The sequence below is a fragment of the Paroedura picta genome, chromosome 5, assembly GCF_049243985.1.
Source record: "Paroedura picta isolate Pp20150507F chromosome 5, Ppicta_v3.0, whole genome shotgun sequence".
NCBI lineage: Eukaryota > Metazoa > Chordata > Lepidosauria > Squamata > Gekkonidae > Paroedura > Paroedura picta.
The window spans coordinates 57,978,025-57,993,557 of record NC_135373.1 but is presented as its reverse complement, the minus strand read 5'-3'; the positions used below and the strand labels follow the sequence as shown (position 1 = coordinate 57,993,557).

The following is a 15,533-nucleotide window of genomic DNA, read 5'->3' as shown; positions in this document are numbered from 1 at the left end:
ATAAGGGGAGTTTAAACGTTGTGCTGCATATGAGACGCGCGCGCGCGCTATCGGACTACAGTTCTCGGTATTCACAACGCATTAAGCGTTTTGAGGGAAAGAAGGGGCAAACAAACTACATTTCCCAGCACGATTTACTGTCCCTCGCGCAAACGCTTCGAGGGCCCACTGACGTAATCATGCTTCGACCAGTCACTCCTATTAAAGGTAAAGGTATCCCCCGTGCAAGCACCGGGTCATGTCTGACCCTTGGGGTGACACCCTCCAGCGTTTTCATGGCAGACTCAATACGGGGGGGGTTTACCAGTGCCTTCCCCAGCCATTTATAGGAAGCGACAAAGTCTAGAGGCGTCTACTGACGCAATACGCATGGGCCCTTGTGGCCGAGTGGGGAACGGGCCTTGGTCTTAATGTAGAAGATAGAGATCCTGAGGGCTAGAGAGGCGTTAACGGGCTTTCCATGTTGATCGGAAGCACTGGCCCTAGATCGCCGTAGCCAAATACTGTCTCTATGATTCTCCTTGGCTTGGGGTTACCTTGTTATGACGTTTTTGGACTATGGGAGGCTCAATGGGCCAGAAGAAAGAAATAGCGTTCTCGGCATGGATGATGGAGCCACGTGATTTCGTAAGTTTCTTTGCGAGGCGAGGGGCTCTCGGGTTAGATCTGAGCCTCTCGCGGCTTCGGTTCTTGTGCCTTTCGGCTGCTAAGGAACAGGGCGGTTTCGTACGGGGGTTTCGGTGTCTAGCAGATCCGAGTTCACAGTTATCGAGCTTGCCGAGTGACCTCATAGAGTTATGAGAACAAAAGAGGGGATCGTGTGTCATGGTGGTTGGAGTATCAAGGGTAACTAGGAACTGTGGGAAATCCAGGATTAAATTTCCATGTGCCCCAAGATGACCTCTCTTTCGTCCAAATTTATCTGCAGGGTTATTGTGAAGATAGAATGGGAAAGGGAGAATCGTGCATTCTGCCCCGAGGCCCAAGGAAGGTGGGGCAAAACTACTCTAGAGAGGTAAATATTAGCGAGGGGACAATATATTACTGGTTTGCCCGTTTATTGACTTGCATCTGCCCTCAGAAGTTGTTTCCATTATGAACAGCGGTACATTGTCCGTGTCCTGGTGAACGAAAGTTATGCCCCTTGGAAACTATTGGAAGTCTCTTTCTACCTCGTTGAAAATAACTTCAGCCACGCAAGTTTTGGCTGCCCAGTAACGTTCTTTAAAATTGAACCTCTGGGTGTAGGGAGATGTGTGTGGCTTTTAGAATTTTTTTAAAAAATCTAATGGGAGACAGGCAACCACTTTTTTTACCTTTCCGCATTCATTATTCAGTGGTATGGGAAATCCAAAGTTGGATGCATATGGATTTTCGTATATTGCCATTGTACTAAAGGGCAGGGTCCCAATAAAGCTGGGATTATTTTGACACTGGCCATGGTCTCTATTGAATTTTGTAATTTGGAATGGTTGTAGAAACAGAAAATGAATGTGGGTGGAGGGGAGCTGTTGGTTTGCAATTAATGTGATGATATTCCAAGCTGCTTTTAAAAAGTATAATTTTTCAATAGAAATCTTGTACTACTTTAAAGCAAAAAAAAACAACAACAACAGTATAAACTTTTGTGGACTAGAGTTCATCACTGAGTGGATTCTTATCATCTGGCTATTTGTGTAGAAATATTTAAAAAACCATCAGGGCTGTGAAAATACATGATGAAATGTAGAACTTGTATCTAATAAACAAAAATAGAGAAAATGACCATAATGGCAGGGGAGAGTCCTTATCTCAAGTCCAGAAGTGGGGTCAAAACCTAGGATTCCCCACCCATTTCAGGCATTATGTAACCTAGTATAGCCAGTGTATATGTAACTTAGTATAGCCAGTCTTTGTAATTTTCCTGATTTGAGTTTTATGTAATTACATTTCACCATATACCTTCAATGCAGTTAAGGGCTCCCTGACCTCTGTTTATGTTTTTATACTCCCTACATAGCAAAGATCCATTCATTGCAGCTGTCAAGGGACAGTTTTTTCCTTAGTTTAAATGAACTTGATGATGGTGCTTTTTTGTAGATTTGGGCAGAAAATGTATATGTGACTGATAAGTCTGCTTGTACCCAACAACATCCACTCAGAAGTCCAGTCAACTTGTTTCAGTCTGGGAATACTGTGAAAATATGTGCTCCTATGGTAAGATACTCAAAGTAAGTTCCATTTATTAGCTACATACTATTTATCATTTCACCCACATTCACTTTTCCAGAGTGACTTCCGTCATAGTAAATCTTAAATTAGTGGATTGCACTTTGTTTGATTTATTTATGACCCCTCTCCCTCACACCCCATCCACCTATCCCTCATTGTGAGCTTCTGGCCTCCACCCACCCCGAGCGGTCTGTGTTCCTGTCCCTGAAGTGACTCAAAGAACCACCAACCTGCCAAAATATAACTCCCAGTGAGGGTTGGGTAATGATGACCCTTTCCCCGTGTGATAAACAAATCATCATGGGCAATGTTAGTTTTCTAATTTTATGATGTTTTAGATCTTAATTTAGATTAATCTAGATTATGTGTTCTGTAATTTTTAGAATTATTTATGAAATTTTACTTATGATCCGCCCTGAGACTATAGAGCAGGGGTAGTCAAACTGCGGCCCTCCAGATGTCCATGGACTACAATTCCCACGAGCATTCGCTGGCAGGAGCTCATGGGAATTGTCATCCATGGACGTCTGGAGGGCCACAGTTTGACTACCCCTGCTATAGAGATAGGGCGGAATAGAAGTTCAAATATAAATAAAATAAACAAAAAGCCTGCACAGTGTTTTTTTTTTTTTGGGGGGGGGGTAGAATTCTACATGTGAAGGTTGAGTCACAAGCTTGGTATGAACTGGGTCTTTCTAAGTAAATATGTTTTGTAGTTGCTTACATTACATTTATAATACCAACAGTTTGATCAAGGTGCTCATTTTAATCAGTGTGGAATTTGGTCACTGGGATAATGTATGGAAACATGTTTTGTAGCATCTAGTTGCTTTTTAGAAGGGATCAAGGGGGGCATCTTGGGAACCGTCAAGGTATGATGGATGCCTGGCTCCTGCATCCCCTTCTGTTTATTCTCACCACACTGGGTTGCATCCTATTTGCAGTGCAATCTGTTCAGTGTGGTTCACTTGCACAAAAATGTCTAGGATTGACAAACTGAAACTTAAGTTCTTCATGCATATTGGCTAGTTAATGGTATTGATAAATAAGAGAGTTTTCCACAGAACCTGGTTTCATAATGGCATTCTTTAATGAAAAAAATAAAAATCCAGAGAGATTAATATTTTCTTTGTGGTAATTTTAAAAGGGCATCTGAAAGTAAATTTTGTTACTCTGTTAATATATAAAGTTATCCTGTTATACATAGTATTCAGAACAAAACTACTAAAACAGTGCTTTTTATTTTTTTAAAATCTCAAATATATTCTTGTTTCTTCAGACTGGCTTTCAGAACATTAGTTAGGAAATATAATTGTGACCTGTGCTACACTCCAATGATAATAGCAGCTGATTTTGTAAGATCTGTGAAAGCAAGGCACAGTGAATTCACAACAAATCAGGGTAAGTATCTTTACATTTTGTTGGATTTTTAAGCTTATAAAATTCAGTACAGAGTTCCTAGCTCCTTTCTATATTATTTTATCTCATAGCAAGTGTAAAAGCAGCATATACCTCACAGGCCCATGCCAGCTGCACTGTTTGATTGCATCACAACTTGAAGTATAAAAAATACTGTGCACAAAATGTGGAGAGACTTATTCAAATAATAACTCCAAAAATCATTAGTTACACACTAGGTTATCTTTTCTTGACTGATGGAAATGTTCATGGATTTGCAAACACCAGCTGATGTTTTGTCTGACTAGACAGCATGCAGTCCACCAGATTGTTATGGAATTAACAAGATGTACTTGTGAGTCCTAACTGACCCTGGCTTAAATTTTTTGAAACAGTAATATACCCAAGAATGCTTCATTTGTTTGTAAGAGGACTCTTATCTTTTGGAACATTGTCACATCACCCAATGTTTGCAACTCCATGAAAATTTCCACCAGGCAAGAAAAGATAACCTACAAAGAAAGTATTTTCCAGAGGCTTTTCATATAGTGTGTGGACTAATGACATTTGGAGTAATTATTGATAGAATCATAGAGTTGGAAGGGGCCATACAGGCTATCTAGTCTAACCCCAAGCTCAATGCAGTGTTTGTCTAGCCACTGCTTAAAGACTGCCTGTGAGGGGGAGTTCACCACCTCCTTAGACTGCCAATTCTACTACTGAGCTACTCTGGCTGTTTATAAAATGTAAGTTGTTATTTGTTTAATATATGGTATATGTTTTGAATAAGTCTCCACATTTTGTACACAATATTTTGTATGCTTTTGGAGTGCACTTTCCTGCTATTGTGTCTTGTTAGTTGGGTTCACCTAGGAATTTGTATTCTGTTTTTCTTCCTCTCTGGGGTTCAGAGAGGAATTAACAAAATAAATGCAACAATACAAGTTAAACAAATAAAAATTTATCCAATAGTATAGACTGATGCTCATTTCTCTAGGCTGACGCTGGTTTCTTGGCTTGTGACTTCTGTCCTATGGCCCTGAGTCAGCCAAAGCAGTGGTCCCCAACCTTTCCGAGGCTGGGGACCGGCAGGGCATCGGGCCGCGCCCGCACGGACTGGCCATGCCCGCGCCCGCACGGACCGGCTATGCCCGCGCATTGGGCCGCGCCCGCGGCCCGCACCCATGCATCGGGCCACGCCCGCGCGGGCCTCACCGGCGCGTCGGGCCGTGGCCTTGGCCCGCGCCCGCGCGTCGGGCCACGGCCACGGGTCGCGCCCGCACAGGCCCGCATGTGCGATGCGCGGCCCAGCCCTGATTCCCTCTCCCCGACCTCCCGCAGTAAGAAGCTTCCCGGGCCACAAGCTTGCGGCCTGGGAAGTTTTTTACTGCGGGGGGGCGGGGAGAGGGGGCCGCGGCCCGCAGGTTGGGGACCACTGAGCCAAAGATCCCTTGGGCTCCTGGGAAAGGTTGTGCTTCTGGCCATACTCAGGCCTAAATGGCTACAAACAGAAGCTTAGCGCAAGCTTCATTCACATATGAGATCATTGAGAGGTCTCCCACCTTCCTCCCCCTCTACTGGCCGGGGAGAAAAAATCAAAGGAGAGCAAGGCAATCCAGATCTCTTCTGTGCCACCAGCACTTCTGATGTCTAGCTCTGTCAGCCTAGTCTTAAAATGCCTGGCATAGCTATATACAGATATGTGTGAAAATATATGCAACTCTTAAATCCAAGATGTATCTCTGCATCTAGAAGGATACCTAATCTTTATGAAGGAAGTGTGCAGGGCTTTCATTGCTTGTCAACTGTTGCCTTCCATTGTCATTTTCATCTGAATCTTCCTTTTGTGCTTAGGCTGGCAGATCCTTCCTGGCAACGGGGGGGGGGGGGACTTGGTGGGAAGGAGATCCGGGCTACATTGCTGGCAGTGTGGTGATGTCATTTCTGATGTGTCCCAAAATGATGTCATCACATTGTGCTGTTGCAGTGACACTTTGGTACTTGAGCAAAAACTCTATGGTAAATATGGCTTCTACCAGAGTTTTTGCTGAAAAACCAGTATTGCTGGCAATGTGACAATGTGATGATGTCAGTTCCAATACACACTAAAAGTGCCATTGCCACATTGCTAGTATGTCATCTCCTCCCTGCACCTGGTAAATCCCCCCATCAGCCAGCTAGTTGTCAATGAGGGGAGGAACCTGAGGATGGGGGAATTGCCCACTTCCAGTAGGGGGCTGGCAACTCTATTTATGGTTGATCTTTTCACTGATCCTTCAAACCACTGTGACACATATACCCTCAGACTGGGTAGCAAGTAGCTTATTGTCCTACCTTGCAAGAGGGAAAAAGATCAGAAAAAAACTGTGAAAAGCTTGTTGAAAACTGAGCTCCCTCTAACCAGATAGCAGACTTTAAGATACATGTGTTAAGTTGGCATTAGGTGGAATTTTCTCTCAAATTTTGGGCTTATTTGCAATTTTGCTTGTGGAACACTAAGAAATTTATAAGTTTTAAATTCCATATACATGTCAAATATTGTAATTTTATATCTTAAGTAAGTTGCATTTTGTGCTGTTAAAGTGGTAAAATTAGTTTAGATTTGATAAGATGGAAATATTGCATATATATGAATTTTTTCCTAAATATAGGGGTGGACAACTTCTCTATGGCTTCAATATTTCTAGAAATCTTACATCTGTATACTGTATACTGTATACAGAGAGCCAGTTTAGTGTAGTGGTTAGGAGTGCGGATTTCTAATCTGGCATTCTAGGTTCGATTCTGCGCTCCCCCACGTGTAGCCAGCTGGGTGACCTTGGGCTCACCACAGCACTGATAAAACTGTTCTGACCGAGCAGTGATATCAGCGCTCTCTCAGCCTCACCCACCCCACAGGGTGTCTGTTGTGGGGAGAGGAATGGAAAGGCGACTGTAAGCCGCTTTGAGCCTCCTTCGGGTAGGGAAAAGCAGCATATAAGAACCAAGTCTTCTTCTTCTTCTGTTGCTAGTTTTCAAAAAGATGTGAAATGGAAATGCTCACAGCATCACTGCTGGAGGATTATTTGAGCTTGGCATAGTGACTGAACTGTGAATGAGGATGTCCCTGGATCAAATCCCCCCCACCTGCAATTGATTTGCATTTGCTAGGTGTCCTTAAGGAAGTTATTGTTTCTGAGTCTCAAACCCCTAACCTGCAATATGGGGATAAGAACTGCAAGTCAGTATATAGAAGCAACTTTAGAACCTTCAGACTGCCATATTAAATACTTAGTATTACAAAGACATTTATTTTTGTTCTGAAAAGGAAACATAATTTTGGTTTGGGGTGCAGGATAAGATAAAAAGCTGATAATGTTATTTGCCTTCTGGGAATCCAGTTTTGAGGAAATAACTGACATATAATATGTTGTGCGGTGCATATTGTTTTCATTCATTACACAAATACCCTCTGTTTTGTCAGGTGATCGCCCCCTGATTGTTCAGTTTGCTGCAAAAGAAGCACAAGTTCTGGCAGATGCTGCCTGTATCGTCAGTCCATTTGCAGATGGTGTTGACATAAACTGTGGCTGTCCACAGCGGTAATGTTTGATTGAATTTTGGACAGTATTTGAAAATATTCAGGACATTGTGTGTATCCTGCCCATTCTTTAATATCCTGCAATGGGAACTAGTTGAAATACCCTTCATGTAGTTAAATGGTAATTCACTCTAGACCAGTGGTCCCCAACCTTTATTAGGCTGGGGACCGGCAGGGCATCGGGCCGCGCCCAGAGGGACCGCGCGGGCCACGCCCACGAGCCGCGGCCGGCCGCGCCCGCGGGCCGCACCCGCGGATCGGGCCGCGCCCGCGGGCCGCACCCTCGGATCGGGCCGCGCCCGGCCGCGCCCGCAGGCCGCACCCGTGGATCGGGCCGCACCTGCGGGCCGCGCGGGCGCGGCCCGGCCCTGATTCCCTCTCCCCGCCCTCCCGCAGTAAGTAGCTTCCCGGGCCGCAAGCTTGCGGCCTGGGAAGTTTTTTACTGCGGGGGGAGGGGCGGGGAGAGGGAGCCGCGGCCCGGCGCCATGGCCTTTGCGGCCCGGCGCCGGGCCGCGGCCCGCAGGTTGGGGACCACTGCTCTAGACTCAAAGATCTCTGCTGGGTTAGGATGGTTCTTCATTGGAGTTTTGTCTCTGTTGTTGTTTTGGAGACAAAATACCTGATTTGTTAATTAGTTGGGGATTTACTTATATCATATTTTGTATGTGGTTTTAAATTATGCTAGCTGTCCCAAGACCGTTTTTGGAGAGGGGCAACCTAAAAATCAAACTAATAAAATAAATATCAGAGATTAATCTTATAGAAGAGAGAGAAGAAAAATATCTGTAGCCACTTCTTCATTGTGCATCATTTCATAAATGTCTTTCATGCCCTTAGCTTCTTTCTTCTGCACTAAATAGTCTCAACCAATTAGCCTTCCCTCACAGTGAAGGGTCTTCCAAGTTCCAGGATGTTTGAGTTCTGTCATATCCTTTTAAACATGGTGTGATCTGAACTGACTTCAAAATGAACTTTAACAGAGTAGGAAATTATTTTATATTTCCAGGAAATCGTGCATAATCAGTTGACAATTTACTTCTTGGCAATGCCAATTCACGTAGAATGTTAAAAGGAAAAATTAAAAGTATCTTGTTTTGCTTCATTCTAGATGGGCTATGGCAGAAGGTTATGGTGCTTGCTTAATAAATAGATCAGAAGTTGTGCAAGAGATGGTGAAGCACGTAAGAAATCAAGTGGAAAATCCTATGTTTTCAGTATCTGTAAAGATCAGGTAAGTTCTGACATTATCTACCAAAAATAACACTATATGTGACTAATTAAAGGCTAAAGTAAGATGAAATGAAAATCCTTTCTGTAGTAGGAACTTCTGAAGATAGTTTGTACACATTTTCCCCAAGAAACTTGTTGTTACAGCTGCAATACTCAGGGTCACCAAGCTTGCACCAACAAAGGATACACCAGCCAAGCCAGGACTGGTGGGGCAGGTCCTTTCTCCTTTGTTCCTTGGAAGGGGATTCCTTTTCCCAGGGCAATTACCCCCATAGCCCTCCCCTAGTGTGGGTCATATGACTCTTGATACTATATATTAGCAGCTTATTTATTTATTTAGAACATTTATATGCTGCCTGTTCGGACCCACTCTAGACAGCTGACAAAATTATTTTTTAAAAGTTTATAGGGATTTGTACATTCTGAACACCCCAGGTTATATTTATTTATTCAGTTTATATCCTGCCTGTCTCCCAATCAGGACCCAAAGTGGCTTACATCGTTCTCCTTTCCCTCATGTTATCCTCACAGCAACCCAATGAGGCGGGTTAGGTTGAGAATATGTGAGTGGTGCAAGGTCACCCAGAGAGCTTCCATGGCATGATTGGGATTCCAATCTGGGCATCCCACGTGCTAATCCAACACACACCACCACACCATGCTGGCTGTATATTGCACTGACTGTGGGCAAGATTGTCAATATATGAAAACTCTTTACCAAAAATGAAGCCCTGTGTGCAACAGAAACAAGTATAGATAAATTCCAAACAAAATTATTCTTATGTGCTATGTGGCCAGTTGACAGTCCAGTCCCAGAGGACAAAGGTCATCTGCCACCCTATGGCTAAAGGAAACATTGGTGATGACCTTCATTAGCAGTGTCTGATACCACATTTACATAGAAGGGGGAATGTGTTTCCTCAGTGGTTGGGAGTAGGAGGAAGGAACTGGTTCTTATCCCTGTATGCAGTTTAGAGAAAAGCTGGCATTCCATCTGCTCTTCAAGCAGTTTTAGATTGTATTGGTCTGTGCAGAAGAGTACGCTGCCACACAAACTCACATTATCACTTAAATCTGTGGGAGGCCCTGGGCACAACTAACTTTGTCTAGGTTGCAGACAATGTGTACTATTCCCAATCCTTACTGACAGTATTTGATGAATGAGGGTAACAAATAAAAAGTTAACTTTCAAAGAAAATCTGGAATATATTCCACCAATATGTTTTTTCTATTTCTGCTGTTGTTCTTAACTCCATACTTAATTTTCATGAAGTGCAGGTTGCTGAATGATGTTTCTGTTACTTGGAATATTAGGATTCACAATGACCTACAGAGAACTGTAGACCTCTGTCGAAAAGCTGAAGCAGCTGGAGTATCCTGGATTACAGTCCATGGGAGAAATGCAGAAGAGAGGCACCAGCCAGTTCACTATGATGCAATTAAAATAATCAAGCAAAGTGTGTCTGTACCAGTTGTGGCTAATGGTGACATGAAATCTTTAAAAGATGTGGAGAATGTTCATCAAATAACAGGAACAGATGGTAAGTGCAAACCTTAGGTTAAGCTCTCCCGCTCAGTCCCTCTGTAATGAGAAATGGAAATTGTGCATGCATATCTTACCTCTAGCATTAAACTTTAGTTCCGTTTGAGAATTGAAATTTGAATGTACATGGGTTTGATGCCCTCCATATTCAATGTATTGGCCATTAAAATATATAGGCTGTTTTAATTTCATAATTTTTGACTGTGTAATCCAGTGCTATTGTATGTATTACAGTGGTCTCTGTCAGACAGAGTTTATAATTCTGTAATCTGTCATGAATCTCAGTGAGAAAGGGAAATAATATATTAAGTAAATAAAAGGGTACAACACAAAGCATTAATATAAATAAAATCAGCAATATGTTAATTTTAAAAAATGTTTCCATTTTATAGGTGTCATGGTTGCCAGAGGGCTTTTAGCAAATCCAGCCATGTTTGCAGGATATGAAGAAACACCTCTGAAGTGCATCCAGGACTGGGTTAATATTGCTCTTGAACATGGGACTCCTTTTACATGCTTTCATCATCATTTGATGTACATGATGGAAAGAATTACTTCAAAACAAGAAAAGAAAATTTTCAATGTTTTATCAAGTACGTCTGCTGTTGTGGACTACCTTAGAGAAAACTATGGACTGCAATAACAGTTTTTTTACTTGTACTTTTATTCTAAAATGTCTTTGTAAGAGCAAGTATATTTTATATAATATATATGTATGTGAAATGCAATTTCAGATTTCTCTTCTCTATGTCGCAAACATTTGTATTCACAAAGTTTAACACATTCTTAATTGCAGTGCTGTAACAAGATTCAGTGTTGGACATGTCAATCAATGATTTATCATGGTCGTGGACCAGCAGAATAAAACATACATTAGCAATGTTGTCCATGTCTAAGACTGGTATCAAATCCCTACAAACATATGATGTGGACCACCAATAATTTCTCTTACATAGTTTGCACTTACTTCAATGAGGCATAGATAAGACAGGCTGGTTATTCACTGATCAGAACCTTTTGTTTGTAGGTATTCATACTAAACACTGGTAGAATTCATGGGATTCTCTAGAAAAGATATTTGAAGTGCATTTTAAGTGTTTAGATGTCAGATTTGAAAAAGAAATGTAGAAGATTTTTAAAATAATTGTATTAAGGACTATGGTGTGGTGCTGGTGGCAGGTTCTACCAATAATATTCTTAAAATTGTGAACATGTAAGTGACAAATCAAAAAGTTGAAAGTTGATCAAATTCATGTTTGTAGTAAAACTGACATGTTTCATGTTCCCTTGTGAATGGTGCCTCTTAATATAAGAATCACCGTATATACTCGCATATAAGCCGAGGGTAGGAAATGCTCCATCACAGGCTCTCCCATCCACCCCCCCCCCAAATAAATACTGAAAAGTCAAGAGGATGAATAGCTGCTGGTTTTTGTACCCTGCTTTTCATGCACAGAAACCAAAAGAATAGTTTGGAAGAAGTGAAGGCAAAAAGAAGGGAAAAAAAGGTCAGTCAAACCGTTGATGTCCTACAAGCTGCAAGAGCAATGATTGGCTGGCTGGAGTAGGCTTTTATTTCACTCAGTGTATAAGCTGAGGAGGGCTTTTTCAGTGTGAAAAAGGTGCTGAAAAACTAGGCTTATACGCGAGTATACAGGGTATTCTTAAGGCTTTGTGCGTATCTTGAGAAGCAGAAGCATCCCTTTGAAAAAACGTTAAACACCAGCTAATGCTTTACTGAATAATTTAAGTTTTAACGTATACCAATATTTTTAATGATGTTAAATTGTTTTGGTACCTGAAAAATATAGTTCCATTCAGTGTTTCAAAAGGCCACAGCAGTAGACTTACCAGATCCCCTAATAAAGGTGGAGATACTCCGCATTAGACCCTACTGCAGCTGCCAATCCACTGATTGGCTGGACGGGACTTACCAGGAGAAAACCTAGGCCTTGTAGCTGGTGTTGTACAAAAAGTTGTACAAAATGTCATGACTCCATAAACATTTGGGTGACACTCTGGAATTTGGGCACAAACTACCATAGAAGTTACTTTTTACCATAGAGTTTGGCCCAAATACCAGAATGGTGCCTGGATATCACTGGTGTGATGACATCACTTTCTGTGCAATGGTAGCAATGAGGTCTAGGCCCTTCTTTTACTCCTCATAAGTTCTCCCACATCCCTTGATGGTTACCTGGAAATCCTACACAGCACTAACTTTAACATATGGATTTTTTATTCTGTATGATATTTACAAAGCAAAATAACCGTCATGTTAATATCAACGTTTGTACCAAAGAATACAAAAAAAAGCCTTTGCAGGTGCAAAGTCATTGATTTCAGTGAAACATGAGTAAAAATGATTTAAGTTGCTTCCTAAAAGATCCATTATCACTAAGTACAGTGTATTCGATGTTTTAAATGGGAAACCTAGTTGTAGGTAAATACTTTAAAAACATGTTTACACTGAAGCAAATACTTTACTAACTAGTAATAGGCAGCATTGCCTTAAATGCTTTTAGTTCTATCCCCTTCTCCCCCCACCCCAGATTTCTTCTATTTTAAGAGGTGCTAGGAGAGATCTTATTCCTACGTGCCTTTTGAACTGTAGTGAGTTTGGAAAAGAGCATTACATACTATCTGTCTGAACGGGATTTTACTAGTATTGAAAGCATTTGTGTTATCTTTAGACTATTGTTCTGTAGTATTTGAGTCCTTCACAAATACCAGATATTGCCAGTCTGTTTCTCCTCACCACATTTTCTAAGCAAAAGTGAACTAGAAAAACACTTGCTGTGAACTATGAGGGAAATGAAATTGGGCAGATTCTTACAAGACCTCTCCTGGACTTACAAATGCCAGAGGAAGGAAGACGCCCTGATTTCATAAAGGTATGTAAACAGCTATGTGGATTCATTCCATAATATTGCTATTGCAGTTCTGCATGAGTCACTACAAATGTATCTCAATTTGCTTCTCAACACCTCAAGAAATATCTTTGCAGACACTCGCACTTGTACCAAGTATCTAGCATTTGGATTGCACGGACCCAAACTTGCACTCATCAGTCATATAGCTGGCTGCAGAATCATTCTGTACTCAAAAGGGCCATGCAGGTGTTCCTTAGCAGAATCATGACTATCTGTAAACAGCGGTTAACAAAAAAGTAGGTAGTTAAAATATGCTCAGGGATAAATAGTGTGGTTTTCCTATCCAGAAGTGCTGTATTTTATATGTTAAATGAACTCATCACTTAGGGATTGATTTTTTTCCAAAAGAAGTTATGTGAAGAAAAAAGGTCACTCCTGTGAGAAATTAAGATAATTGTATTTAGAAATGTTATTGCCTCTTCTAATAATTATCTCTTAATACAAGATGCACATTGTTGTAAAGAAATATTTGGCTAGTCAAACTCCAGAAGAAGTTACAATGCATATCTGTATTAAAATGGACAATATAAGTTCTGCAAATTTGCTTCCCAGTTATTCCCCCCCCCCCATAAAGGCTCTATTATTTTAGTGCCTCTGAGATAAGATTAGCTCTGCTTCTGTTGTCCATGTACGGGGAGCTATGTCCTGTGAAATGCCTCTGACACATTTTTGAAAATTGCATTCATGGTAAATGCAGTTGTAGGAAGTATACTGTTTGAATCCTGAGGTTGTCTAGTGACACTTGACCAAAAGGAGAAAGGAGAACAATAATTACCTTGGAAACTAAACCAATTAAACATATATGAGAAAGCTAGTGTGATATACTAGTTAAGAGTGCCAGCCTAGGGTCTGAAAAACGTAGCTTTAAATTCCACTCTACCTTGGAAGCTCACTGGGTGACCAGTGACACACACTTAACCTAACCTTCACAGAACTATTCAGAGGATAATATGGAGGAGAGAAATCGCTTTGAGAAGCTATTGGGGTAGAAGGCCAACTATAAATAAAGATTACCTGCCTAAATACACTTTAACCACCCAGTAGTTCAAGAGATAAAACATCAATTTTTCTCAAACCTTTTTATGGGTGGAGTGAAATAAACCACGGAGTAATTAAAGGCTTCTAGAGGTATAATTATAATTGTGTCAACAGAAACATGAGTGGGAGGGCATCCAGTCAAAAACACTGGCAGCTTGACCTACTTTCGTAGTTTTCTTTTTAAAGCTTTTCTGCCCTGATCCACATTTTGATTCAAACTCCCATCTTCAACATGCCCACATTGATCTAGTCCTCAAAAAGGCTTGCCAAGGACTTATTTCAGCATAAGGATTATAACTGAATCCTCAGCACGTGAGGGAACAACAGAGTTTCAGTCTCATTTCAGAGCAAGCAAGGTAAGCCTAGGAGAAAACGGGGGGTGGGGGGGCAGGAGCCCCAGATAGAAGGGATAACAAGGGAGAATGAATTTTGTTAATTAAGTTGCAGCTAAAGGTGAAAGCTGGGGATGCTCAGGTTGTAAGACAACTTTTGAATGGAAAATGAATGCTACTGTGCCATATGAAGCTTGTAGTTTTCTCAGTGGTAACCTAACCAATCTTAAAAGGTTTTTAAAAATATATATTCCTTCCCTGTATTATTATTATTATTTAATTTTTAGACCGCCCTTCTCCAAATAGGTCTCAGGGTGATTTACAACATAAACAGTTCTCCCCACTGGGGATCCAAAGCAGCTTACATTGTACCCTTCTCCTTCATTTTTCATCACAACAAGCATATGAGGTAGACTCAACTAAATGTGACTGAATCAAGGTCACCCAGTAAGTTTCTGTGGTATGAGTGGGGATTCGAACCTGGACTGTCCAGATCCTAGGCCATACTACACTGGCTTATTGTTCAATGGATTAATGAGATAATGTGTCCAAAAACTGAGTAACTAAAAAGTATGGTGTGATCCTCAAAACATATAATTTGTTCTTATTACTTGCTAGCTGTAGAGAAGTATGCTTCTCAAGACTAAATCCAATGTTGTTTCCTGTATTAGTTACTGTGCGGCTGGAATCTTGAGGTCTTTGGCTGAATAACTTAACATATGGATCATCTTGAAGGGATTATGTACTTCATTTTAATACACCTTTCCCACTGAAACAGAAGACTGATTTCCAAATAAAATGCAATGCTCTAATAAGGTGCCTACAACATTTACAGCTTATTTTACCAAATGCCTTGAAGTACCTTGAGAGCCAACTTGGTGTAGTGGTTAGGAGAGCAGACTTCTAATCTGGCGAGCTGGGTTTAATTCTCTGCTCCTCCATATGCAGCCAGTTGGGTGACCTTGGGCTTGCCACGGCACTGACAAAACTGTTCTGACCCAGCAGTGATATCAGGGCACTCTCAGCCTCTCCCCACACCCATACTGGGTGTCTGTTGTGGGGAGAGGAATGGGAAGGCGACTGTAAGCCGCTTTGAGACTCCTTCGGGTAGAGAAAAGTGGCATATAAGAACCAACGTTTCTTCTTCCAGTACAAGGCAAATAAAATTTGTAGCAATGTGTTGAATCCCTCAATCCCCAACATCACCAGTTACAAAGGCCAGAAAATAGGTGGTAAGAAAGGCCTGAGATCCTAGCAGGCAGCTGCTA

General features: G+C 41.4%; 1 protein-coding gene across 4 annotated transcripts; it reads left to right on the top strand.

The window, feature by feature from the left end:
* Nucleotides 1–44: 44 nt before the first annotated feature.
* On the top strand, nucleotides 45–10,846 carry DUS4L (dihydrouridine synthase 4 like). 4 transcript variants are annotated; one of them, XM_077338179.1, is made up of 8 exons: nucleotides 45–207; nucleotides 929–1,015; nucleotides 2,080–2,210; nucleotides 3,491–3,612; nucleotides 7,073–7,190; nucleotides 8,298–8,420; nucleotides 9,734–9,960; nucleotides 10,355–10,846. In XM_077338179.1, exons 2-8 carry the CDS (start codon nucleotides 947–949, stop codon nucleotides 10,603–10,605), a joined length of 1,041 nt encoding a protein of 346 aa, XP_077194294.1. In that variant the 5' UTR covers nucleotides 45–207; nucleotides 929–946; the 3' UTR covers nucleotides 10,606–10,846. The 4 variants fall into 4 exon arrangements, with proteins under 4 accessions (XP_077194294.1, XP_077194292.1, XP_077194295.1 ...); XM_077338177.1 differs by lacking the exon at nucleotides 45–207 and adding an exon at nucleotides 238–627; XM_077338178.1 differs by lacking the exon at nucleotides 45–207 and adding an exon at nucleotides 638–846.
* Nucleotides 10,847–15,533: the final 4,687 nt, after the last annotated feature.

What these genes read in the sequence shown, in the direction of transcription:
- DUS4L (XM_077338177.1), top strand. Translation starts at nt 559, where the DNA reads ATGGGAGGCTCAATGGGCCAGAAGAAAGAAATAGCGTTCTCGGCATGG. An exon ending in TGATGGAGCCACGTGATTTC is followed by an intron (nt 628 to 928) that starts GTAAGTTTCTTT and finishes ATTTATCTGCAG; the next exon opens with GGTTATTGTGAAGATAGAAT. An exon ending in CCTATGGTAAGATACTCAAA is followed by an intron (nt 2,211 to 3,490) that starts GTAAGTTCCATT and finishes TTGTTTCTTCAG; the next exon opens with ACTGGCTTTCAGAACATTAG.